Source organism: Pelmatolapia mariae, linkage group LG15 (genome assembly GCF_036321145.2).
Source record: "Pelmatolapia mariae isolate MD_Pm_ZW linkage group LG15, Pm_UMD_F_2, whole genome shotgun sequence".
Classification (NCBI taxonomy): Eukaryota; Metazoa; Chordata; class Actinopteri; order Cichliformes; family Cichlidae; genus Pelmatolapia; species Pelmatolapia mariae.
In genome coordinates, this window is record NC_086240.1 from 4,822,164 (window position 1) to 4,849,856 (window position 27,693).

General features: G+C 41.4%; 1 protein-coding gene across 1 annotated transcript; it reads right to left on the minus strand.

The window, feature by feature from the left end:
• Window positions 1–1,045: 1,045 nt before the first annotated feature.
• Window positions 1,046–27,591, minus strand: LOC134643494 (MAX gene-associated protein-like). Its single transcript, XM_063495889.1, has 22 exons — window positions 27,402–27,591; window positions 24,325–25,526; window positions 21,742–22,195; window positions 21,513–21,618; window positions 21,164–21,277; window positions 20,934–21,050; window positions 18,473–18,586; window positions 17,891–18,296; window positions 16,064–16,241; window positions 15,627–15,855; window positions 15,314–15,486; window positions 14,925–15,120; window positions 14,610–14,839; window positions 12,367–12,609; window positions 11,839–12,100; window positions 8,849–9,471; window positions 8,497–8,594; window positions 8,363–8,408; window positions 8,072–8,230; window positions 4,255–4,366; window positions 3,259–3,942; window positions 1,046–3,156 (listed from the first exon to the last, which is right to left on the minus strand). The coding sequence occupies exons 2-22, from the start codon at window positions 25,488–25,490 to the stop codon at window positions 2,294–2,296; spliced, it is 6,573 nt and encodes a 2,190-aa protein (XP_063351959.1). The 5' UTR covers window positions 25,491–25,526; window positions 27,402–27,591; the 3' UTR covers window positions 1,046–2,293.
• Between the last annotated feature and the right edge of the window lie 102 nt (window positions 27,592–27,693).

A 27,693-nucleotide genomic window follows, 5' to 3' on the forward strand; every position in this document is an offset into this window, starting at 1 on the left:
ACCCGAAACCGTCTTAGGGACACTCTCAATAGGGTTTAAAAATCTGGAACTATCCACCATTTGCTCTTAGAAATGAAAAAGCTTCTTGGATGAGAAGTGAAATTTCTTCAAGAAACTTATATAAGTCCAGTTGCTTTTCCTTCCAAGCTCCTTAGATTACCATAACCTGGATGACAGATGTGTATTGGCCACACTCAAGAAAAAGAATACCCGATTAGTTTGCCAGAAAACATGAAAGATCCTGGACAGAACCAGGAATAATTAATTAAAGCGCGGAGGAGAGGGACAGCTCATGAGCAAAAACAAACCACACTAACACAGTGGAGGTCATGTTATGGGCCTGTAAGGGTGCCTGTGGAACAGTTCAATCACTGTTCATTGATGATGTGACTGCTGATAGAAACAGCAGGATGGATTGTGACATGTACAGGGCTACAATTTTTCCTCGGATTTAGACAAATGCTGCAAAACTGATCAGACTTTCACAAGGCAAAGAAATTAGATATCCTTCACCTGATCTCAACCTAACAGAGCAGGTTTGCAGTTCTTAAATACAAAAACTGAATGCAGAGACCCACAAACAAGCAATAAGTGAAGGTGGCTACGGTAAAGGGCTGACAGGGCATCTTGAGAGAGGAACCACAACAGTACCTGGTGATCTCCAGAGATTGTACCTCAGGTGGTCGTTGACTGCAAATGGTTTTCACCGAACTATTCAAATTATGTTAGTTCAATTAAAACTGATCCTCTGAAAAGTTTATTCATAAAGAGCTCAAAAAATACTTTTTAATCCTCTTGAATTTAAGCTGAAAGTCTGCACTTCAGTCACATCTGATTTGATTTAAATCCAAGGTGTTGGAGTACAGACAGGATTAGTTCATAATATGTAAAGACAAGATGAAATACACTCCCCCCCCAAAAAACAACAAAAGTTATTTGTGACAGATGTTTGAAAACAAGTAACACAAACGGTTTTATTTCCAAGAAGAAATGCCGTTACATCACCATTCACATGAAATCAGCCACATTTTGGCTTGAAGACATCAAACAAAGCAAAAATGGTGGTATTTTACGTGAAGGATGGGACAATAAATGCATTGAATTCACTCAGACTGAGGCAAGATAACCAGTGTTTCGAAATCACCCAAAGACAAACTGTTATGCAATTAAAAAACGATAAATATTCACAGAATCTATTTACATTAGGTACACATCTACCACAACTACACGTCTTGCATCGCTTCCAAAACATCAGGTTTATGTGTACTGACTTATTCAAAGATGACTTTATAATGCTGATTTAATGTGTTACGTTACAGGTTAATGCAAACAGGAGACAACACGGGTGATTTCTACCAAAAAAACATTTAAAGTGCAACTACTGATGAGCTTTACCGCATTAGTAACAGATTAGTAACACATTATCTAGCACCCATTGAAAAATGACACCTGTTAAGACGTGATACAGTTAAAGCTGTGCATCACCCAGCTGGGAACAGACACTTAGCTTACATTGTAAGGCTTAAAATGCTGGATCGCAGAACATATCTGTATAGTTTTATTTTGCATAAGAGAGTTCAGTGAAGAATCGCTCAAAGTTAAACATAATTCAAATACATCTCGATACCCCACCTAAAAGTTGGTAATATTTAAAGATCATTCATTGCTGGAAAATATTGATATCAAAACTGATTCATTTCATGAATACATTCAGCAGGTCTCTTAATGCCGCTTTATCATTTATACAAAAAAAATCAGCCTTTCTCTACATTATGAAAGAAGTCCACTGAGTTCAGAAAAGAGCAGCAGTTATTATCCGTGGCCCTGATCCTTTGGCTTTTTCAGACAGGCACATTTGGTGACACTTTCATTGACACACGTGACTCAAGCTACCAATATCAGCAGAAAGCAGAGAAACTTCAAGTAAGACTGTGAAGATGATGTTAGAAAAAGATGCTGTATCCTTAGTCTTTTACATCCAGGTTCCCAGAACAAAAACTCCTGCTTTAATCGACTGTGCCCATGTGAGAATAGCATAGAGGGCAGGTGGATGCACCCTTACCTGCATGGTCCCAGGCAGCGCCTTCACTTAAACCTAACAATGAGAAGGTGTCTGAAGCAAACCGCCTCCTGCCGTGTTGTACATGTGAGAAGAGACGACTTTGACAAAGGCTCCGATGTGATTCGGAGTCCAGAGTTCACATGTGAAGACATCTTTAGTCATGAGTGAGATTTCAGTGTGAGACTCTCAGAGCGTAGATTTGTTTTTGTAGTGAAAGGACGTTTGTTACAACTATTCTAGGTCAGGTTCCAGTTCTTTTTCTACGTCTATCCAGGACCGTTTCTTTGCGCTGGGGAAGTCCTTTCCTAAAGCACCGCGTGTTAAAGGCCTCGACGTCTTGGTGGTAGGGCTTTCAGTTGCCTTAGCGGAGGGATTGCATTTAAGTTTCTCAGAGCTGGATCTGAGGGGACTACTTGCAGGACGCTTAACTGGTGCCGACTTTCTTTTCGGAGGCCTTCCTCTGGGTCGTTTGACTGGCACAGGAATATCTGCTACTTTACCGACATTGCCTGCGAGGTCCTCAGCTTCCATCTTGGTCTCTTCCAAAGTAATTTTTTTACTTTGTTTCTCTTCAAGCAGCACAGATATTTCACCTTTGCTGACACATGTATTGGTCTCCTCTATCACACTACACTTTTCCTTTTCACCCACAGCAGTACTTGCAGGGTTCCTTCGAGGCCTGCCCCTGCCTCGACGGGCTTCTGGAAGGCTTGGATCGACATCGGACTTGACAGAACACACACGATTAAACCTCAAGCGGGCAGCTGGAAGAGTTGTGCTCATGTCTGCACCTGTGCTGCCTTCACTGTTGTTTTCTGTAGCTTTAAGATCCACTGAAGGCACAAACATTGATTTGTTAAGGGTGGCAAGCTCAGCCTGGGGGGAAATTACACCGGAACCCTTCGAATCGGAATCTGAAGATGCTGTTTTGCTCTCTAGGTTATGCCCAGTTTCCGAATCCAAAGGCGGGTCTGATGCAGATATGGTAGCGTCTGATGGCTCAAATAGCTTCATCTTAGCTGAAGAGCTAGCATCACCCTCCTCTTCATTCTTCCTTGGTTTCATGACCATGAGTGTATAGAAGCCTTGGCCAACTGTAAGATAAAAAGTACACAAACATACGCAATAATATTATAGTAACACATTTAAATGGAAGATAATTTAAATTTGGTGTATTAACTGATCAAAGTGCTTACTTGGTTTCAGACATGAGGGAAGTATGAGCCTGCCAGTCTTGGAGCGAATAAGAGGAAGAGCCAGAGGCTTTGGAGTGTGAACCTTGGTGCTGGTGTAGTTAGCTGTTGGGGATACAGGTGAGGCTCCTTCTTTGGCTGTGGGGACCTGAGGTGAAGCTTTACTGGGCGGGTCTTGAGACTGCTGATCTGTTTGGGAACTGGAAATGTGGGAACCAGTAGCCTGGTCTGGCTCTCCAGAAGCTTTCTGTTTGACTTCTAAGTTTGATGGAGACTTTTTCTCTTGGACTGAGGCCACATGGTCACCTTGCTCAATTTTCACCTGGGACCGGGGTGCAGCGTTCGCAACCTGGGCTGGAGAGGATACCAGCAGAGGCAGAAGTTTAGATACAGGTGTCTTTGGACAGGATTCAGTTGGAGCTTTTCGCAGGAGAGGCTGGAGCAGGGTTATCATCGTTTTTAAATTGTGTGGAGTTGTGGCTGTGTTGGCCTGGGAAGGAGCCCCGATGTCAGGCTGTACTGAAGATGAGGGCGTGGGGTTAGACTTGGGAGCAGTGGCTTGTAGTAAAGCGGCTCTGGACTGTAGCAGGTGGGAAAAGAAAGGCGTCCACTTCACCGTCTTCTCTTTCTTTTTCTGTTTTTCGCACAGCTCCTTTAGTTTGTGCCTGATCACATTTTGAGACTTTCCTAAAAATGTTATATTTGAAAAAACAGAAAGAAAAAAAAAAAACTTCAGCACAGGGAGTGAAACGTGCATGCACATATTATTACATGTCTGTTAGTTGAAATTTCCTAAATGTTTTGGTCAGAAAATTAGTGACAACTGATGAAAGCAGATCTGCTGGCGATCAAGTCTCTATGTTGACACAAGAGCAGGATGTCGTACACAAGTGCTGGATAGCAAGCTTCGAGTTATTCTCCATGCAAACTCAGTGCATTCAAACAGTACAAAAACCAGTACAGGACAAGAAAAGGTGCATTAATACAGAGTGTACATACCAGACAACTGAGAGAGTGTCTCTACATAGCCCGATTGTATCTGCGTCAGCATCTTCTTTGTCTCTTCTAGATGTTTGGAGGTCCTAACCAGGCTCTGAATTTCTTTCAGGGCCTAAAAAACACAAAATGGCAAAAACGAGTGTTGACGGCGAGGCCAAAAACTCCCACCTACAGATCTGTGAAAAAGTGTTTGCCTCCTTCCTGATTTCCTATGTTTTCATCAAACAAATTTAAATAGTTGACAAAGACAACACAACTAAACACAAAATGCAGTTTCTAAATGAAGGTGTTTATTATTAAGGGGAAAAAAAAATCAAAACCTACATGACCTGGTGTGAAAAAGTGATTGCCCACTAGACCTAATAACTGGTTGGCCCAGCCTTAGCACGACAAGTACAATCAAGCGTTTGCAGTAATTGGCAATGAGTCTTTTACAGCGCTGTGGGGGAATTTTGGCCCACTCATCTTTGCAGAATTGTTGCAATTCAACCACATTGGAGGGTTTTTGAGCATGAGCCGCCTTTTTAGGGTCATGCCACAGCATCTCAATCGGATTCAGGTCAGGACTTTGGCCCGGCCACTCCACAGTCTTCATTTTGTTTTTCTTAAGCCAATCAGAGGTGGTATTGCTGCTGTGTTTTGGATCATTGTCCTACTGCAGAACCATTGTGCGCTTCAGCTTGAGGTCACAAACAGCTGCTCGGACATTCTCTTTCAGGATGTTTTGGTAGATGGCAGAATTTATGGCTCCATTTCCCACAGCAAGTCTTCCAGGTGCCGAGGCAGCTAAACACCCCCAGACCATTACACAACCACCACCATATTTTACTGTTGTATGTTCCTTTTCTTAAAGCACCTTCATGTTAGTTTGACACCAGATATAATTGGATAAACACCTTCCAAAATGTTCAGCTGTTGTCTCATCAGTCCAGAGTTTGTTTGTTTTTTCCAAAAGAGGCAAAACTAAGATGATCCTTTATGTTCTTTTTGCTCAGCAAGAGCTTGGATGAGTCGTCCCTGGGCTCTTGTGTACTCTTGGTTGATTGGCAATTCCAGGGGAGGTCAACCATTTGTGTATAATGGTTCTCACTTAGGGGTGGGTTTTAATAATCGATTCATCGATTAAAATCGATTCTGGCTTGGATAACGTGAAATCGATTCATTAAAATCCTGAATCGATTTTTTAATATAAATTTATTTTGCCCGAAACGCCAGAATCTCAGGTGAAACCTCACAAAATTTCAACAACCACCAAACAGCTAAGACAGTAAATGAGAGCAGGTACACGGATTCTGCACAAGGACGTAAACACACGGACCCGCGGATCAGAATCAGTGAGATGTCGCCTTTCTCACCCGACGGGCGCTGCAGCTTTAAGCGGCTGCGCGCGCTCCCGCGGACGGCAATCACTTTCTGGCAGACAATCACTTTTTGGCACAACAACTGCACGGACACGGTCGGGGCTGAAAGCCGACAGCTCGCTGATTCTGATCTGTCGGCGGGTCCGCGCTTTGTGTTCACGCCCTTTTTGCGCTGATTCTAAAGCTGTTAGTTTTATCTCTCTCCAAACAATATTGACCGAACCAGCAGCAAAAGAAGATCCAAACTACGCTTCACATAAACATCGTCATGAAATCACTCTGACTTTTACTGTTTTGCTTCCACCACGATAAAATCACACGTCATGCACAGCTCTCTCTCTCTCTCTCTGTACTTCAAGAACAGTTTCCCGTCTAAAAATCTGTTTTCTGCATTATTCGCTTGCTTGTTACGCACAAGTCTACCGTTGTTTACAGCGCTGTCGGCCGCTGGTTTTTTTTTCGTTTTACATACTTCCGAAAAGAAAACCTAATTTCTGCCGTTCAATACTGAACAAATTTAAACTTTTTAAAATTATGCAAAATGCAAAACGCTTAGCCGTGTCTCTAATAAAACCGCTGTAACGTCAGAGGTAACGTTCATATGTTGATTAATGGTTTTCTTTCGTTTTCGATGTACTGCAGAATATTTTTTATAAAATCCCAGGCCAGGAAAACCACCTTCATGTTTTTCTGTGTTTTATCTTCAGCTACTTTGACACGAAGGCATCTGCTGTGACGCTTACACCTTTGATAAAGTCTTGCGTGTGTCAGCTTCCTTTTTATAGATACAAAAATATGTAAATGTACTGATCTGAATTATAATATTTCTGACTGTCAAAATTTCCCAGTTTCAAATCGAATTTAATTGAATCGAATCGAATTGAATCGAATCGTGGATCGAATCGATTCGGGACCTTGTGAATCGGAAACGAATCGATTCTAGAAATCAGTGACGATACCCAGCCCTATTCTCACTGTGCCTCGCTGGAGTCCCACAGCTTTAGAAATCGCTTTCTAACCTTTTCCAGACTGCGAGATCTCAATTACCATGTTTCTCATTTGTTCCTGAATTTCCTTGGATCATGGCATGATGTCTGGCTTTTGAGGATCTTTTGGTCTTCTCCGCTTTGTCACACAGGTTCTATTTAAGTGATTTCTTGATTAAGAACAGTTGTGGCAGTTATCAGGCCTGGGTGTGGCGAGAAATTGAACGCAGCCTTCCAAAGATGTGATTACCAGTTATTTCTTTACTTATTTGTTTACATTTCCCCCCCCTTAATAATAAACACCTTTATTTAGAAATGGCATCTTGTGTTTATTTGTGTTATCTTTGTCTAATATTTAAATTTCTTTTGTGATCTAAAACATTTAAGTGTGAAAAACATACAAAAACAGAGAAAATCCGGAAGGGGGCAACCAAACAAATGTTTGACCTTTTAAATAAGTTTGAGTACAGATTAAAAAAGAGAACTTTCTTTTTGCTGAATATGGGCTACTAAAAACAAACAAAAAAACAACCCCCCCCCCCAAAAAAACAAACAAACAAACAAACAAACAAAACAAAACTAAAAAGACTTCACTGTAAAACTGATTTTTAAAAACTAAACCGCAAGTGTGTCATATTTAAGGACAATTTGACCTAGTAAAATTAATTAACTATCACCATATAATTTTTCCTCTGCAGGCTTCCTTTACTCTTATTTTTATTTGTGCTCTGTGACCTCATGTGCGGCCCATGTATTCCTCTCAGTTTATCAGATTGTAGTGGCTTCTGAATCTAAATGTGACAGTTGTGGGATTTGTTTTCTCATGTTGGTGGCATAAGATGAAGGGGACAACCTGAGATCTGATCTTATGGTGTTTTCACACCTATGGTGTTTAGTCTGTTTAAATCAAACTCTGGTTTGTTTTCCTCCTTGTTGTGGTTGGACTGTGCAGGTGTGAACACAGTAATCACGGTACTGTTTAAAATTAAACCCAGAGGAGTCAGTTTATGGTGTGAACGTGATCCAACCGTGTTCCGAACCAACTGCAGGTGCACGGTACAGGGGAGGAAGGGAAGGTGCTACATATATATGCAAAGGTCTGTATGTGCTAGCAACAGTTTACAAGTTTACAAACTCAAACTGATTCATACCAGAGGAAAGAAACTATACGTGTGAAAACACCCACATGTTTTTCCATTGAGAGGAACTCAAATTTAAATCTTTAAAGGTTTTTTGAAGTATGTAGTCTGATGCAAATACTGTGGTAGTATCTGTACCAACTCTCTGGCACTGGTCACTAAATTTTTATTTGGATGCTTAATGAGAACATGACCTTGTTATTGTGATAAAAAGTATTAAAAAGTAGTAGAAAGTGCACACAACCTTTAGTGGAATTACATTTTCCCATTAGTTGTCTTGCAGTTTCCACTTTAGCTAACCAGAAGGAAAAATGCAGTATGCAGAACTGACCAATGACAGGAGGCGGAGCCTGGGAGCTCTTGGGTCACTCCGTAGGACAGCCTGGAGTTTATCGAAGAGGTTTCGCTGTTCCGATCTTCTCAGCCGTTCTAGCACTGTGTGGTTCTCGCGCCTCTTTTTGTTTTTTGTCTCACCACAATCATTGAGATCCTGGAGGAGACGCAGTGAAAACTCAAAACACACTATACATACTGCCTTATGATACAAAAAACTGTGTTCCTACTATATCTAAATAAAGTGAGGGCAATTAAATACGGCGGTCTAAGCTGGCGCTTGTCTTACCTGGGAGTCGAGTTCCAAAAATGATCCCAAATCTTCTCTGGAATCTCTAAATGATGATAAACAAATTTCAGCTTTGACGGTAAATAACAATTTTATGCTTTAATTTCAACATCCAGATGTTCATTTTTTATTACCGTGATTGCAGCACTCCCTTGGAAACAGCTTTCTTCAGTTTAGCAATGGCCATCTGTTGTTTCACTTCTTCTACAGTCTCAACATCCACCATCTCATCCTGAAGACAACATCAATTTAGTGTTTTTATAATTAGAGTTAAAGATGAACCAATTTGAATTTTTGCACCCAGTTTCAATTTTACATGTATTTAAAAGTTGGACTGATTTGTTTCTATGAGCTTACAGCTGATTTTTTTCTTTACATTTATAATAAACCATTGTCCACTTACAGTTTAGAGGGCCTTCCATTAAAATAAATTACTAAGCACTCAAAGAAAATAAAAAACAAGTAAACTGTAATTCTCAAACTTACATCTTCGTCTCCCTCTCCTTCACTGTCTGATGAGTAGGAGCTTGTGTCTTCTGAAGCGATGTCTAGGTTTGATTCTGCCTGCTTGCCGTTGGCCTCATCGCCCTCGTCTGATGGGATCTTGCCATCACAAACCAGCCCAGGGGAGGAGCTGGGCTCTGCTAATTTGCTGCTTAAAGAGCTCTTGACTGCGTTCACTGTGTCCACAGCAGGACACCCAGCTGCACCGTCTTTTTGTAACAGGATATCATTGTTCGCCATGTTTGATGCTTTTAGATGTCCTGACTGTTGTGCTGCTCCATCAGCTCCGGGCACTGGGAGCTGAATGAGGGTAAAGCCCCCGGGCAGGGGAACCCCAGGTAGCTTCTGTCCTCCGGTGCCCTGGTTGGACGGAGGACAGATCCTGAAAGAATAGGTTCCACTCTGTCCTAAAAAGCTGGGGCTTTTCAGTGATTGTGAGACGGTGAGCGAGACAGGCGAGGATGAGGAGCTGCTCTGGAAGGAAGAGTCTGACTTGTGCTGGCCTGAGGCAAGTGATTGGACAGAGCTGATGTTGGATGATTTCTGTGACTGTTGCCCCAATGAGATACGTCCCTTGCTCTGAAGGCATGGATGGAATAAGAGAACTGAAAAAAAGAAAAAACTAGTTCAGCATGATGAGATGATAATATCTGCATTATTTTAATATAACTGTGTTTTTAGTGATACATGTTTACTTCTATTCTATTTGATTAAGTTGATGTCACTTCTTGAGGTTCATCTACCCTCTATCAATTCTAATGCTTTAACAAATCATCTGGTCCTTACCACATCCTAAAATTATGTAAATACAACCCCAGATGACATCTTACACCATCCTATTATTTATTCAACAAAAATTAAGCTAAGAAGGAAAAGCAAACTAAGTCTAAAAAAGTCTAAGCACTCTTTTACTGCTTCAGTTGAAACTGAGAGAAGAAGCCATTTGCTGATAACCAAAGGCACTTTATTAACTGATCATCAGCAAGGTTGAGCACCTCTATAAAAGCAGAAGGTTTGGTAGTTTGCATGTCTAGCGCATTCACAATTCCAAGGAGGAAAGACATCAGCAGTGACCTTAGAGAACCAATTGTTCCCCATCAGTCTCTGATGGCTTAAAAGACCATGATTCTACAGTAAGAATGATTATTTACAAGTAGAAAACATCAAAGACAGCTGTCAATCTTTCCAGGAGTAGATATCTCCGAAAATTCACCCTAAGGTCAGACTGTGCAATGATCGGAGAAACTGCAAATAACCCAAGTAGTTCATGACAGTACAACAAATACTGTCATGGCTTGTTTGGGAGGGTTGCGGTGAGAAAGGATTTTCTCTCTAAAAAGAACACGGCAGCACAGCTCAAGTTTGTGAAGTTGCATCTGAACAAACCACAAGGAACAATGAGACTGGAAAGATCAAAGTGGAGATGCTGATTGTCATAAACCACAGCACCATGTTTAGCCTAAACCAAATACCAACTGTCAAGCATGATGGTGTAGGGGTGGTAATTTGGTATTGTTTTGCAGACACATGACTAGGAATTGGAATTGAGAATCGGTTCTTGTAGAGAACTGGAAAAAAAGTGGATATGGACATTATTTTATTTTTATTGCACAAAAGGATGAGAGTGCGATTGTAAAGTGGAGACTGCTCTAGGACAGAAACAAGCCACTGCTGAACTTCAACAGGTAACAAACTGATGACCTCAGTTTCTACCGGCTCATGTTTCTACAGTAGAATCACCATGACAACCGCTTTAAAATCTGTACTGGTTTTCATCTTTGACTTGTGCTGTCGGCTTTGTGTACATACCTAAATACTAAGAGAAAGATCACGCTTGTCCTCATCGGGATAGGCGTTTGTGTTGGTGTGTGGGGTTGTAGCCTGTATGTTTATATTTTTAAATGGCAATTATGAGACAGTGTGTTTCAGATCATTTTACAGAGTAACATGAAAGCAACGTAACGAGTAGTGTAACGACTGTTTTTACCGTGGGTGTAATTAACTAACGTACTGCATTACTTTTGAGAAAAGTGTTCTGCATATATGCAATATTTTTTTTAAATAATGACCCCAACACTGATCACAACAAATATCTCCAAAATTCACAAGATTTGAACACTCAGCATGTAATTAATTTGCATGAATGTAATGTCTTTGATATGCTGCTTAGAGATGGTGGTGACTCTCAAAGTGGAGCCAATGAGAATCAATAAGGAATCGGAATTGCTAAATTCTTATCAATTCCCAAGTTACTGTATGATGGGGTGTACTTAGCTTTTCACACACATTTCTGCTATTCACGTGAGGTGGTATTTCAGAATTTTATAGCCTGGTAAGAATCAAATGTTTTTATTATGCACTAAATCTCAGAAATAAAAGTGGTGGACTTTTTTCACATGACTATACTAAAAACAGTTTTAGGTTATGCTCAGCTATAACACGTGAAAAACCACATTTACTAAGAGCCTTTCCAAACAGACAGTCCTGTTTTTCAGCGTCATGTCCTTTAAGACGATGATAAAGACAGTGAATATCTTAAGCACGCAGTTACAAATTGCTTCACAGTTTGAATAAAAACAAACATCGTGCATAGTATCTCTATTGGTTTATATGCACACACACTTACATGCAAGTATTCGGTGTGAATTACAGGAATGGGTGATGAACCAAGGAAAAGCTAAAAAGAGTTTTCAGCAGTCAAAAGGCAAACCACTGATTTAACTGACTTGATGGGCTGAGGAAGTGAGTTTCAAAATTTAGCTGCTACAACCTCAAAAGCACAGTCAGCTCTAGCACTGCTGCAGAGAAAGGACCTGAACAATTTAAGGCTTTGCATGTGATTTTTAAATGAATTCTGATTTTCACTAGAAAGCCAGAGAAAGGAAGAACAGGCAGCACATTTAGGAGGTGGTAGTTTTGAATATGTAAAACAAAGTGCCTCTGCTGTAGTCTAGCAACAGAGACAACCTTACCTGGTGACGGCGTTAGTGTCTTCAGATCAGTAGTTTTCCTTGCAGCGATATTTGGACTGACTAATGAGCTTGCAACTTTTACGGCGCCAGTTTTTGGAATGCTGGTTTTATGTGTAGAGTCTGATTTCTGAGAATTTTTCTGAGGAACATCAACTGAAGCATTTAGTCGTCCTGTGACGTAGGCAGCAAGGCGGTTAGCTGGATGCAAAGATCCCATCTTTCCAAGCTGGAGTCTGGCCTGATTGTAGGATTTGCCATTTACCTGCAGAGGAAGGAATGCATATGTATATTTTAGAAAGTATCTGTATATTTCAGCTGGTGTAGCTGTGTGTTTGTTAGTCCTTAAATAGCCACAAACTGTTATCTTTTCCAAAGGATAAATCCAATTACTGAATGCAAATCTCATTTTTTTCCCCCCTTCAACATCCAAACCTCAGTGCAAATTTTTTCCAGTGACAATCTCTAACGGAGAATTTAAAAATTCCCAGGCACATGGATGTATTTGATACAACTTTACAAAGCCCTTACCTGTATAAGTCCAGGTGCTTGGCAACCAGCAGGTTTTCTCTCGGCTCTCAGCGTGCCAGCAGGCATCACTCCACTCAGAAAGGGTGTCACTCCAAACCACATCTGCAGCTCTTCGATTTGGCCATCTTCCTCCTCTGCATCAGTGTTCTCATCAAGGCCTTTACTGGTATGCATTTCCTCATCACTGTCACATTCATCATCATCATCACAATCACTGGCTTTTGATGGTTTGCTAATTTGCACCTATAAAAAAAAAGTACAGAACTTTGTCATATTGGAAACTGTAGAGAACGCCGTACATCACGTCATCACACGAAAAAGCAACAAAGCAAAGAAAGTGAGGACAAATGTTCCAACAGTCAAAAGCAGGATTATTAGACACCCAGCAGATAGCAGCCACTCAGGAAGCCACTGCAACATGGGAAGTGCCCAAACAGTAGTACCCACAAGGGCCATCTGAGGCCATCTTCCAAAGCTGGTCAAACTCCATAGATGCCGATGTTAAAATGGCGGACCAAATCACAACAACAGTCGCCCACTCAGTGGAATTAGAAGGCGACCATATGCCACATGCAGCCCTTTGCTCTCTCTTGCCCTCTGCTTTCCTGTCACTCTTCACTGTACCCTTTCAAATAAAACCGTAAAAAGGCCCAAAAAATAAATACATTTTTGTTTCTGTAGCTAACTACACCCAAACTGTAAAGAGTGATTTTTTTTCAACAACTTATCCATTTAAACAGCATTAAGGGTTCAAATTAGAATTATTATAGGCATGGTAAGGTGTGAGCAGACATAGCCTGCTGTAACCAGTAGGTGCACATATTGTTTGTACTGCCTAATACAACTAAATACAACTGCTCCTGACTTTAGGCATCAAAACATGATTTCACAATCCAGTGGGTAACTCTTTCTAATATAGTCTATACTAGAGATGGACCGATCCGATATTACGTATCGGTATCGGTCTGATACTGGCCTAAATTACTGGATCGGATATCAGAGAGAGAGAAAAAAAAAGTAATCCGATCCATTAAATATCAAAAAAGCGCCTCACAAAACTTGCGACATGGCATAACTCGGCTCATAACTGTAGCACGTCGGAGCAGTATGCATCACGTGATAGAGCGGCTGTGGCGTGCGAGACCTGTCGGCGGTCTGGTTGAGTATTTGGAGCCTCGCTACCAAACCGGCATTTCATCTCCGAGAAAGTTATCCCAGAGAAACGTAAAGATGTGTAAGTTCATCTCTGAATGTTTGTAAAGCATTCCAGCGTTAAGCTTAACAACCGATATATGGAGCGACTGCCTCTTCTCTCTCCCTCCCTCTCCTGCTGCTACTTCAATCGTGAAACTGATTAATGATCAGCTGATCGGCTTTTCTGTCGCGAGGCCGTCTCTCTTGTTTATCGCCCACTTCGCGCCAGAAAGAGGAAACCAGCAGCTGAACAACAGCAGCACGCAGCTTGATAATCTGTTGTTAGAATTTATTTAATATTACTTTGTACACCAGGATCTTTTTCTACGTAGCTGACGGCTGGTAACTGTGCAGGGGCGGATCTAGCAAAGTTTAGCCAGGGGGGCCGATAGGGCATGAACAGGGAAAAGGGGGCACAAAGACATACTTTTCTTTCTTATTCTCATTTAAAATATCTAGCTTTTAATAAATAATTATCTGAATCTTACACCCAAAGTTTTAATCTGTTGTAAAATGTATAGAAGTCCATTACTGTATATAGTAACTATTAAGTCTAATATACCCTAGTAAGCTATAGTACTTTTTCCTTTGGGAAGGTACCATCTGTGCAGTCTGCAGTTCTGTTGAAGAAAGATGTTGAATCTATTTAATTATTCTTGAAAAATAATTGATTTCTGTGCATTTTTTTTTTGCTGGGAGTTTGCAACCCTATTAGTTAGGTTGCTTACTCTTTAAAATACCAGAATAGGGAGGATGGTTCAGGTTTAAGTTTATTAGATTGATCAGTATTGCTGAACTATGACATATTTTGGGTGCAGTGTATTTTTTGCATACAGGTATAACAGAATAGCTTTAGTGGGTTTTTTTTTAAACTTGAGTATGAACTTATACAAAATGCAGCAAGATATTAAAAAAACAGTTTTATTGATTAAAAAACACACTATATCGGATTCATATCGGTATCGGCCGAAATCCAAATTTATGATATCGGTATCGGACAAAAAAAGTGGTATCGTGCCATCTCTAGTCTATACCCAAATCTTCAGTACCTGGTAGGTGACGATGGAGCCGCTGGGCTTCCGCATAATGATCTTGCTGATTGGCCAGATGCGGTAAGGACCAATGTAGAAACGTTGGGAAAGCTGATCATGATTCATCCGCTGACATAAAGCCTCCAGGATCATCCTCTGGTCGTTCTGCCACCGACACACTGACTGGATCTGTATTTGCTTCCTTGCTCCTACTTCACTACATGCAGTTTCCTGAGATGCGTTTTCACCTGGAGGTTACAGGGAAATATGTTTTTAAACAACTACAAACACCTTTAATATCCCACTTCACTACAGTGCAGCTATTTTTCTTACCTGCTTTGTTAACAGTTGGTAAAGTGCTGTAGTACTTGTCAGTGGTTTTTTGTGGTTTTGTTGGGGCGTTTGGTGCAAAGATCTTAGGCTCTATGGTGACTTGAGGAGGCGGCTTGCTATTGAACTCTCTTACACGAGCACATGTCATCATGCTCTCCAAATACTTATACACTGGATCCTTATCTTCTTCACGTATCTGCAATGAAGATTTTAGTCTCTTTTTAATGAGATTACAGGACAAATTGCAAACAAATACAAAGAAAAACTTCTTTGTTTTGTTTTTCGCAATTGACGAACTTAGCAATTATTAATATGGCAAAATAATAATCTTCAGCATCAGCATTTAATTAAAAAAAAAAAAAAGCTGTTGAAAAGCAATTTTATTTTACCGGTTGTGGAAATACACTGTTGCGTTTTTGGACCTTTGGTGTAACCACATAGAGGGGTGCAATTTTTGGAATAAAAACTGCTTCTGGATCCTCATCACTGCCATTTCGCTTCCACAGTTTATTAGCATGTGAGCCTTGGCGAGGCTGGACCACGTGTTCCATATTAGTCATCGCTGGGGAGGGCAAAAAGTATCTCATTAACACTTGTGACCAAACTGAGCAAAGAAAGACTCTGAAAGACTGTGGTCAGAATCAGGGAAAAAATCTTCAACAACACACAAATGATACTGAAATAACTTGAACTCGATCTTACAGTAAACAGGATGTTCTTGGCTCTCCCCTGTGGACGTCTGCTTAGTGATCTTGCGTTTGAAGCAGGCACAGCCAAACATGCATTCAGGCCGCCTGCAGTGGAGATGGCCTCTGTTCAGGTGCTGCAGACTGGAACACACACAGCCGAGTCTGCAGAACTCTTGACCACATTCAGGTCCAGCAACTTTATTTGGAGAAGTGGGTACTTTCAAGATCTGGCTGGGCTGCGTCTGATTAAAATGAGAAGTGAGAGTCATCAAAAGAGTTTGAAAAATCATTTTGCGTGCTTTTCTTTAATGTACCTCCTTTACATTTGATATTATAAAAGCCAGGGTGACTTTTAAAATCATCACTACAGAATGAAACAATGAAGTCATCACTGACATGCCAGCCCATGACATTCCTGCACTTCCTGCAGAGGACAAACATGCTACATACCTGTTTTGTCAGTACTACAGTCAGAGCAGCTGACAGCCTCTCTGTAGTCAGCTGTGTTCTGCTGAGGCCCTGGTTCAAAGCTGCCGTCTCCATTTCGAGCAGCTTGTGCTGGAACTTGGTGAGCCCCGAAGGTTTGTACATCGGCCCCTGGTTCTGACCAAAGCTCATCTCTGACAACCTGAGGAAGAAACATGAAATGAGCAGATAAGAATTGTTCATTGAAAAGATGCACTGATGTGAAGCAAAACTACATTATAAACAGCTGTAGGAAAACAGTTACAGGACTAATTACAAAGCAAGGAAGCCTATGTATATGCCCGCCAATGTAGCGGGGAAAAGGGGGTTACACGATCAACAACTGCAGTCATTTGCACTGGATGTGGCTGGATTTGGATAACCCAAAAACTACAGTATGGGTGAGAAGGAAATGGATGAGAATTATAACCTTTGATTAAAAAAAAAATAAAGATGTATAACCACCCAAACAAACTGATTAAAAAAAAGTGAATGGACTGAAAAGATAAATTGTGAAAAATAATTTCATGACTCACAATGTAACATTTAGTTTTTTTTTCCCTCTTTCTATTAATTTTATCAATTATATTTCTATAAATACAATCTTAATATCAATTTAATAGATAATATGGATTCTACATTGTTCATAAACAGTCTACTATAACGCAGTAGTTTTATGAAACTCATAAACAACTAATAAACAACTAGTGAAGAAAATACTGATGGCTGTCAGTGTTACCTCTCTGTTGTTGTTGCTACCCCTCCTAATAAGCCCCTTTTCCATTAGTAACTACTCAGATCGACTCACCACGGTTCGCCACGGCTTTCAGGGTTTTCCATTAGGTCATAGCACCTGGTACCAAGTACTAAAATAGTACCTGCTCGGCCGGAGTTCCAAGTGATCCAAGCAGGTACTAAAATGTGACATCGTCAGACTGCATGCCACCGATTGCCTGGTCAGTGGCATCATTCGATAAGTCATGAGAGTGTCGACCATACAAATTAGGTGGTATTTGATTGTCGAGTCGAGTTGTGGCGAGTCGATCTTAGTAGGTACTAATGGAAAAGTCCCAATCCTAGGTGACTTCCTTCTTTTTTTTCTTTTTTTAAATAGAAAAATTGACCTCTAACTTTGACCTTCAGACCAAGGTCAAACTGAGATTCAAACTCCTCTGGGACTTTTAGTAGATTCACCTATGGTATGGTTTTAAAATCCTAGGTAGACTAGTTCTTGAGTTATCCCTTTCACAAACTTGGGTGTCCACACCACCCACCCAACCGTCAGGGTGACGACAATATCCCATCGGCTTTTTATGGCTGAGGGGTAAAAAGCTTTTGGTGAATAAATTGAAGAATAATTTAAAGTGCATTAAAGTCACAAAAGAAAGAAAGTCCTGAGAGTGCAGGTGGAGAGTTGAAATTCACTTTAAGCTGGTACCAAGACAAATATGATAAAACTTGCAGCTAGGTTTTGAAAAGCATCAACTAATACTAAACCTGTACTGTAGTTACGTACAAAACAATGTAGGTAACTACAGTAAATCAGTATATTTAGAGGGCTTTCATAAATACAAATACAAAAAGTCAGTATCAGTGATCATCGTGACATTTTTTCCATTTTGAAATGAAAAATCTTTGGTTTTGTTGTATCTATTTTACGAGAAATGTCACCTTAGAAGAATTATAAATTCTTACTATTGCAACAAAGTATCGATTCTCAACTCAAATAACCTTTAGCCACACCAGTAGCCAATCAAATTCAGAACACAAAACATATGATCAAATGTGACTAAATCCAAAATATATCCTTACCTCTGTGAAACTCCCTGATTCTGGGTATTACTAGAACCACGAGCATCACTTGGATGCCTCAGCGAGGATGCAGCCTGGAATGTGAATTTAGCTCCTGCTTGATGGGGGGCTGCTGGCGTGGCCAGCGGAGGAGCAGGTGACGTCAGAGCAGAATAGAGTAGTGGTTTGTGGGATAGGGGACAAGGCCTGTTGGCCCCCACTGGGAATTTCGAAGGAGCCTTTCGATGCTTGAGAACGCTGTCCAGGGTCTTTACATAGCTGGAGCTTTTAGCAGGCAGCTGATAGGACACCGAGCCTTCTGGGTTTGTAGAGAAAGCAGCGGCGCGCTCGCTGATTTGCTGAGCTTCGCTTTCCAAGTACTCATCCAACATGTTGCTGCAGAAGGCAGAGAGGTTCTTTTGTAATCCTTTTTGAGAGAAAGAAGAAAGAGACTTTAATTTATTGAGGAAGAATAATGAATCAGACACAAGTACTTTCAGCTGGTTTCAGCTCAGTTAATCTTTTGGTAATTAGAATGACTACACTAATCCCACGGCATGATAAAAGGAACACTGCAGCAACAATATGACGAGCAGCCCTTACCTTCACCGTTGGAAGAAGATGTTTCCTTGCCTTTTACGAACTTGTTTTTCCACCCCTTGATTTTCGTCATGTCACTTGTCTTTCCCGTTCTGGAGATGAAGGGTAGTGCCTCATCTGTGCAGCAAACATAATGCCTTTAGTTACAGGTCACAGCACACTATTATGTTTTAACAATGCCAGCCTGGGTTCTGCAGCAGAAACACAAATTTTAATCAGAATTTGATGCCAATTTTATTCTCTTTGCTGAAGAGAAAATTGTACTCCTTCAAGTTCAGCTGTTCTTTTCTTATCTGATCGCCCAAGAGCCATCACCTAATCACTTCTGTCTTGACATTATGCGAAGGTTTAATGTGGCATGACTGACAAACTCATCAAGAAAGATCTGCAACCTCATATTACACACACCCTTTGAAAACCCACACAACAAATCTCAACTCCTAAAAAAGAATCTGAGATTTCCAACTAGCTTTTCGGTCTCTGCGTCATAGCAGCTGACGTCACCAGTGATGGCTGTCATCACTTTGGCTTGAATGTTTGAAGCTAGTGAAGGGTACAGAGGATGTTTAAAATTCCAGTCAGTACCCGACTCCTTATTACAGGAGTACCAATAAGCACCCGGGGAAATGGTGCTTTTTGTACTTTTGTGAGTTTAATTCATTCCAATAAAGCTGTTAAAACATCCTCTTACAATGACGCTGCATGTGATCACGTCTAAAGTTCTTTACTTTACTGGAAAGAAACAGAAAAGCAGCTAAATTCAACACACCGAATCTTAGGGCCACACTCAGTATTTTTAAAATAGATCTCTAGTTAGGACTGGGAGACTTTTCGTGCTTCGGTTTTCAATACTTTGCGAAATTCTCCTAACAAGTGACCAGCAGCACTAAGCGCTTCATCAGTGTATTGCAATCAGACACGTGAATCAAACTTGCTTTAAATCGAAGGATACAGCCATCCATGGCACACCAATTCCCCAAGTTAGTCAATATGAACTGAGTAAGTCTGCTTTGAATCTAGTGCAAGCTTTACTAAAAGGCATAAAGAATTAAAAGTTTGTGATAATTAATTCATTGCTCATAGCAGTTATCGTGCCAAATCACAACAACAGTCACCTCGAGATACTTTATATTAGAAGCTAAAGACTCTATAATAAAAGAGAGAAACCTGGAACAATTAGGTGTCGTCTTATGAGCAAACACTTGGCGAGAGTGGGAAGGAAAAACTCCCTTTAAACAGGAAGAAACTCCACCAGGCTCAGAGAGGGACAGCTGTCTGCCGTAACCGGTTCAGGGGTGAGGAGAGGGGCACAGCACATTTAGAAATTTAAAACCCCTTTAAAAGCCTGCTTTACACTAAAATAACATACAATAAACGGGTTCCTGAAAACATCCTGCTAAATACATTCAGAGTTTTACATGAAATAACCCAACAGCAACTAATCGTCCAATCACAGCTCCAGAAATCAGCAGTTTCCAAAAGTTTGACAGAAGACTTAAAAACAGTCACAGCGGATGAGGTCATCTGGGAGGTCATTCCAGAGTTTTGGTGCAACAACAGCAAAGCTCCCTTTGAAATAAGCTTTAACTGTGGGATGAGCAGGAGTGATCGAGAGGCGGGCCTTAACAACCTTTTAAATATTTCTATGACTTTTTAAGACTGGATTCTGTCATGCAGAGGGAGCCAGTGCAAAACTGCTAACACTGGAGTAATAAGATCTCTCTTTTTCCAGTCAAGAATCTGGCTGCAGCATTTTGGGCTAATTGTAAATGGGCAAGAGATGATTGACTAAGTCCGGCGTACAGTGCATTACAGTAGTTCAGTTAAGATGAAACAAAGCAATGTATAACTTTTACAATATCAGAAGATTTAAAAAAAAAATGTGTCTGGAGGAAACTGCTCTTGACCACTGCACTTGTCACATCACTATCAGAGACACCTTACCAAACATGCACAAACCTGCTGAGCATGAAGTTTAAATATTATGAATGAAATATTATTAGTGGGCTTATAACTGCGTCAAACGTAGATATGACCACTTGCTGTGTAGCTTTGTGACTGCACCAAGTAGTTGTTAAAAAAAAAACGCAGAAAAACTCGTTTTATATAAATCACACAAAAATCACAAAATCACAGCTTTTACAAAAGGTGCCTCCTTGTTTAGATATTATCAATCACTATTCAAGAAGTCTAATGTGACTCGCTCTAATTTGCCACTGACATCTCCGCCTACTGCGTACCATTTAAAGGACTTTTCCGACAGTCTCATGTTGATTAGCTTTCTGCAATACTTAGACTACATAAAACAAGTAAAACTCAACAAAAGTTACCTATTGTGTGTACACCTATTTTCTTACTATGACAACAGCATACGACAAATTACTCATAAGATATTGTGCAAAAGAAGCAATCGAAGGACCTCGATCAAACATGCACAAACTGTCAAAGATTCAGCCCAACTTACCACCAGGAGACACAGTGGTGGTCTTGCTGTGTTCTGGAGGTGGTAGTGGGAGGGAAACACCCAAATACTGCAGGTCAATGGACATAGTGAGGTCTAAGGAACTCAACTTCAAGCCCACTGAGAGAAACGGCAAAAACAGTGAGAGTGTTTTGGGTTGGTTTTCTTGTGCTTTAGTTTATTTTATAAAACTTAGGTAACAACTTGAAAGACTATGCCCGTTGTATACTCACCCTCCTGCAAGACGGGATGGATAACTTGTCTGCGTTTGTGGACTCTGAGCTCATTCAGCAGCGCAGTCTCGAAACGAGCCATCTTCTCCTCATCGGTCTCTGGATTCACGTCCACTGTCAACACCACAGATACAATTTTAGATTCGGGCATACAACATTAAAAATGTATATCAAAGATTCCACAATAATATTTAAAGAAAAACAGGGTTTTAATAAAAAAAGGCACAAAAATATTTATTCCATAGTTTAATCAACTGAAGAAAAAGAAAGAAAGAAAGAAAGAAAGAAAGAAAGAAAGAAAGAAAGAAAGAAAGAAAGAAAGAAAGAAAGAAAGAAAGAAAATCCTCACGTTGGTCGCTTGTTTGTGTCGGTGGTGCTGGGGTTGTTAGGGAAGCCGGAGATGCTGACGATGAGGTACTGACCATCTTGTTCCTGACATGAACCTCAAGAGCTTGCTGTGACATAAAAGAGCATTAAAGCTTAAAGAACCACCCCTCCCTTTATTAAATGAAACTACACCCTCTGGAGACATGCCGATGTGCTCTGAGCATCCAATGCAATCACTTTCAGTGTTTTACCTTTGAGGTGAACGACACAAACAGCAGGCCTTCTATATCATCCATCTCCGGTTGCATAGCGCCTGTCAGTGATGGGCTGTGGACGACTGTGGAGGAGGCTGCTGCAGTTTTACACTCTCTTCCCCGGGAATTTGCCCAACGTCTGTTCATCCTCTTCCTCCTCTTACAGAATCGAGGTGATGATCCAGGGGTAGACGTTGAGGAATTAGCAGTCACAGATCTTGCTTTAGGCGACATCCATACTTTTAAGCCCTGCTGCACCTCAGGGGCTACACTGGTGGCAGCGCTTTCTTGCTTGGGTGCAACAAGCACAAGCTCACCAAGAGCATGTTTGCCTCTTATGCAGGGGACATATGGTTCATCTTTTCTAGCAGGTTTAGACATTATGGGCTTCAGTACCAATCGGGTCTCTTGCACATTTGATAGAGAAGCAGAGTCATTTTGACTGTTTGCACTGTAAGACACATAAAAGTTAATATTGGTTATTGATACCAAACAAGTGGATTTAATCATGATCTCAGTGCAAAATCCTTTCATTTGAGGTGGAGCAGCATGTGGCAGTGGCATTTTAATAAGCTATTTCCAGCTGTTTAACTGGCAATTTCACAAATTCCTACACCTAATGAGGCAGTCAAGTAAGAAATTAATAATGCATGCAATCCAATACAAACAGCTTGCAAAAATGTTCTGATTATTATACTTTTATATTGCATTCAGACAACTGCAATATTTGTATTATTATATGAAGTATTTCCTCAATTAAATTTGAAGAGTTGCAAAATAAATGAATCAGAACTTGTGCAAATATTCTGAGTTTATACGCTGCAGTCGTTTTTTGCAGCGATTCACCGCGTGCTGTTCCACTGTGGTGTATTCTATGTAACACACACACACACACACACACACACACACACACTATCAGTTTATAGACTCATCGGCCACTTCATTGGGGAAACCTGTTCACTTGCTCAGTAACACAAACATCTAAACAGCCAATCGCATGATAGCTACTCAGTGCATTTAGGCATGTGGAAATGGTCAAGTCTACCCACTGGAAGTTCAAACCAAGCGTCAGAATGGGGAAGAAAAGTGATTTTGAATTTGAATGAGGCATGGTTGTTGGTGCCAGAATGGCTGGTCTGAGTATTCCAGAAAATATTGACCTACAGAGAATTTCCCCACACACCTATCTCTAGGATTTACAGAGAAGGGCCCAAAAAAAGAGAAAATAATCCAGTGAGTGCCAGCTCTCTGGGTGGAAAATGCCTCAATGATGTCAAAGGTCAGAGGAGAATGGAAAGACTGCTTTAAGCTGACAGGAAGCCAACCACATGCAGAAGAGCATCTCTGAATGCACGACATGTCAAACCGTGAAACACAACACACTGACTGCCAATTGGACATTAGAAGCCTGGAAAAACATTGCCTGGTCTAATAATTGTCACCGCTTCTGATGGTGGTGTAACGGTCTGGGGATTTTTTTCCTGAGCAGACCAGGGCCGCCGTATGTCACGAATCATCTCAGACTAGTTTCTTGAACATGACAATGAGTTCACTGTAATTCAGTGGACTCAGCAATGACCAGATCGCAATCGAGCAGAGCAAATTTGGGAGGATGTGCAGCAGACAAATCTGCAGCAACTATTAGCCCTTTTCCACTAGCACCTACTAGGCTTGGCACGGCTCGACTCGACTCTGTTTTGGTTGTTTTTCATTACATTTGAGTACCATCTAATGTGCGTGTGGTCGTTACAGCAATGCGGCCAAAAGTCCCACGATGTCATTTGTATGCTACACGAATGCCACTACAAAGGAGGACGTTGAAGCAATGGCATACCCGCTGTTTGTTGTATGTCTTTTTGGCAGACTTAGGAACCAGGGTGTTTTTTGTGTAGCCATTTCCCTCATTGTCAAGTTTAAAAAAATAGTGGTTTGGATTTTCGTAAGGAGACACCCTCATGACTCACTGAACGATGTCACTGACGGGCCAATTGGTTGCATGCAGTCTGTTGACGTCATATTTTTAATCACCTCAGACTGCTTGGATCCCCGGCAGAGTAGGTACTAAAAAAAATATACCTGGTACTAGATGCTAGCACCTAATGAAAACCCCCCAAAAACAAGCTGAGGTGTGCCAAGCCGAACCGACCCGAGTAGGTACTAGTAGAAAGGGGCTATACGTGATACCATCATGCCAATATAGACCAAAATTTCTGAGGAATGTTTCCAGCACCTTGCTGCCATGAAGAATTAAGGCAGTTCTGAAGGATAAAGGGAGTCCAACCCAGTACTAACGAAGTGTAACTAACAAAGTGGTTGGTCAGTTTAGTTGTCTTTAAGTGATCCGTTTGATCATGTAGGATTTTTAGGTCAATTAAACACATAGAATATAAATGTTTAGTTACTCCTGCACTTATAATTACCTAGACTCCATCACAACAACACAAAAGTATAGCACTTACATAAAAGTATAATAGGTAGTAACAGCGTGTCAATACAAAAAACGCATTTCTCGCTTTTTTGCTGTGACAACACAGCAATTTGCCAATGTTAAAACAAAGGAAGAAACAACACAAAACCCACCTCAGATCCAGTACCTCCTCATGGTTTTCACTGGGTTCGGCGGGTTCGATCACTGTGGGCTGGTATTCCGTCTTCACAATAGCTTGAACCTCTCTAGCGATTCTGTTCAGACGGGGGTTGTTCCCGTCCTCCCTAAATCCCTTTGCAAACGGGTTGTGATTAATTTTCAGCTGGGTAATCCGAAAGTTCTGATACGTCGTCACAGCCATAAATTCAGTTTGTGGAAAAGTAAAGGTCATGCTTTCATGTCCCATAACTACAGGCTTGTCAGCTGTGGGCATGCCTCCATCTGGAACAGGTATTATGTGAAGCCTAGGAATGTAGCGATGCATGGAGTGTAAGACTATATGACCATCCTGGTCTTGGGAGTTATTGGTCAGTTTGAGCTTGTAGAAGGACACCAAGCTGTTCATCCAATCTGAGCCGCGACAGGGTGAGTAATGGTGTGAAAATGCTCGGATCAGACCTTGGTTTTGATGTTCTGCTCGCCCGGTGACTTCCCATCTGGATGCACTCCAGCGGTACCTGTACTGACCCGATGGGACTATGGACAGGACCAGACTGTACTGCTGATTGGGATCCAGGCCAGTCAAGCGGTATCGGCAGTACGGGAACATGCGTCGGCCCTGCTTAGTGAGAATCATCTCGGTCCCACACTTGTAGAACTGCTTCCACACGTTGTTGTTTTCCAAAACGACACTCACACCTTTGAAGGTCAGCACTGCAGGAAAGTCTTTTTCCATGTCCGTGTTGCCAAATGTGGTCGCGGGCAACGCAGATGACCATGGTGTTGATTCAGGCATATTGACGATGCTCGTTTTCGTGCACGTTAGGGAGTCTGATGCGGATGTTATATGCAAGGCTTCTGGGCTTTTTTCAACAGTTCCTTCTAAGGTAGAAGCTGATGTTACTGCAGATTTAGCCGGGCTAGCTTCAGCAGGTGAAGAAACAGCAGCGCTGGAATCATTACTCGCCATGGAGACAGCTTTGCTCTCAATCACTGTATCACTAGTGAAATTAGGTCTTGTCAAGGTTGGGAACGGAGGAGCTGAAGAAGCAATGGAAGCAGGAGGAGCGGAGAAGGGCGCATTAAGCAAGGTGCCCTTCTCACCTTCCACTGCCTGGTTTACCTCCATGGGTGGGAGCTCAGAGTCTAAGGCGGACATCACCGGTGGCTCTGATCATCACACTGCATGAGACACCTGACACACAAACAAAAAAAGACAGCGTTATTTGTACGGTATAACAGCGTTCAGAGGTACAACATGCATTACATTGATACAATCTAACCAGCAGAATTTAATTTTAAAGACAGAAAAACAAAATGAAGAACATAATATAATAGAATATAATATAAACAATGATCAGAGAGGATGCAATTAGAACTCATCCAAGCAGAACAAACAGTGGCAGGAAGGAAAGAGGAGCCTGGAAAGCTGCACCCAGAAATGTAAAGACTTGATTACAACCAAAATGTGCCGATCAACTCAGAGACCGCTGAAAATGCGTGTTTACTTAAAGAAACCAAACAGGGATGCACCGATGCATCTAAAGAGCAGTGGTTTTTGCTCTTGCTGACTGATATCTGACTGATACTTGAAAAAAGAAGACATTAACCAATGCCAGTTGCCGATGTTTATCTGCTGTGCCTCATCAATTTTGTCCCTAAAAATGTTCAAAGATGGCCTGATGGAAAGATAAAAGACTCGTATACTGTTCAGCTACTTTATTATTGTGAAGATGTGTTTGTTTACCATACACAAAATGGTGAAGTAAACAATAATAACAACAACAAAATATACTGATGTTCACCTCAGCAGATCTCTGTTCAGCACTACTGAGAATTGGCTAATCGCTATAGGGTGTTGCAACAGTAAGTGTTACAAATGACAAGTCCAGCATATACTGGGCTGCTTAAAGACACAGGCATTATTCAAGGCGCTGACACAAGTACTGTAAAATCAAATGAAGACTCGAGATGAATGTAGCTCATCTTAAGTGTAAAGACTTGATATCGTGTCAAAATTAAATGATCTCCGGCCACTAGTTTCTGTGACTGCCGGCTGTTTGAATGTTTTGTAAGCAAACCAGACCAAATTTCAAGACATCTGATCTGCACGAATCATAAAAACGTCCCTTTGTGTTCGTCAGGACCATACTGTAAAAATAACAAAATCACTGATCAAGGGATGTTTTTTTGTTTTGTTTTTCAGAAAGGCACATCCTGTCCCCAAATACCCTGAAAAATAAATTAGAAACTTAATTTTGGGGGGGGGAAGAACATAATTTATTTACAACCTTGGGCTATGCGTGCTCCTCTGATGATCTTATTATTTATTTTGGTTGAAAATGTAAAACTACATTTAAAAGACCTGCTCTGTCTCTAAAACTGAAGTAAAACTCGTATATTTCTAAATTTTTAACAGACTAATAAGATTATTTTAAACGATATGTTAAATGCTCCTACACAAGAACCCCCGAAGCCACCATCACACCATTCAAGACGAATACTACAAATATAAACAATCAAAAGGCGCTCTCAGATCATTTGAACAATTTCTCGTGGCCCTGTGGGGAAAAGTGGACTTTGCCTTGCTGGAGACCACTTCGGTATGACTGACCAATGGGCTTCCAGCTCAGGACACGGCCGGAAAAACAGGCCTACATTTTAAACAAGGATGAACCACTAACACCGTTTTGTACCTTGAAAACCAAGAGAAATGATCTTGGTCAACGGCACACCAGAAACTATAAAGGTAACCCCTTTTTGTTGTTGTCCTAACCCCCCTCCTCTAATTTCCTAATCACATTGTCACGCCGGCACACGGATGCTTCAAGTCTAAAGGTGTTAAACACCACAACGAGAGCCTAAAACGGCTTATCACCTCCATGTTTACAATATAAACTCCCAGCGTCACTCCCGTGTAACTATTTCCCTCCCTGCAATAAGAAGCGGCGTTAAGAATTTAAGTTGTTAAACCAGCAGCTCTTTCTTCCTCACACACCGCGGAGAAGGAAGGCCGCCCGCTCCACCACTCACCAAGTTGGAAAAGTTGCAGGTTTCACTAAAGCCTCACCTTTCAGCGTCGCTTCGGTACCTCGTGGCCGACCGCAGCGAGGCAACAGTAGCGTTCAGCGGCGAAGCTCCAACTGTTGCACGTCGCCGTCGCCGTTAAAAGGGCCTCGGAGAATCCCTCGAACATAAACACAAACTGGCAAATGGAGGCCGAGAGCCACGCCACTGTGCTCACATCGACCGACCCGAGTGTGCACGCAGTGGAGCCAAAGCGCATGCACACTATCACCCCCACCTCCACCCACCACCCTCCTCTTCAATGGCGCGTGATTCCCGGCCCGCCAGCGCGAGGG

What these genes read in the sequence shown, in the direction of transcription:
- LOC134643494 (XM_063495889.1), bottom strand. Translation starts at nt 25,490, where the DNA reads ATGTCCGCCTTAGACTCTGAGCTCCCACCCATGGAGGTAAACCAGGCA. An exon ending in ACCAACTGTTAACAAAGCAG is followed by an intron (nt 14,840 to 14,924) that starts GTAAGAAAAATA and finishes TGTAACCTCCAG; the next exon opens with GTGAAAACGCATCTCAGGAA. An exon ending in TTTTGGAACTCGACTCCCAG is followed by an intron (nt 8,231 to 8,362) that starts GTAAGACAAGCG and finishes CGTCTCCTCCAG; the next exon opens with GATCTCAATGATTGTGGTGA.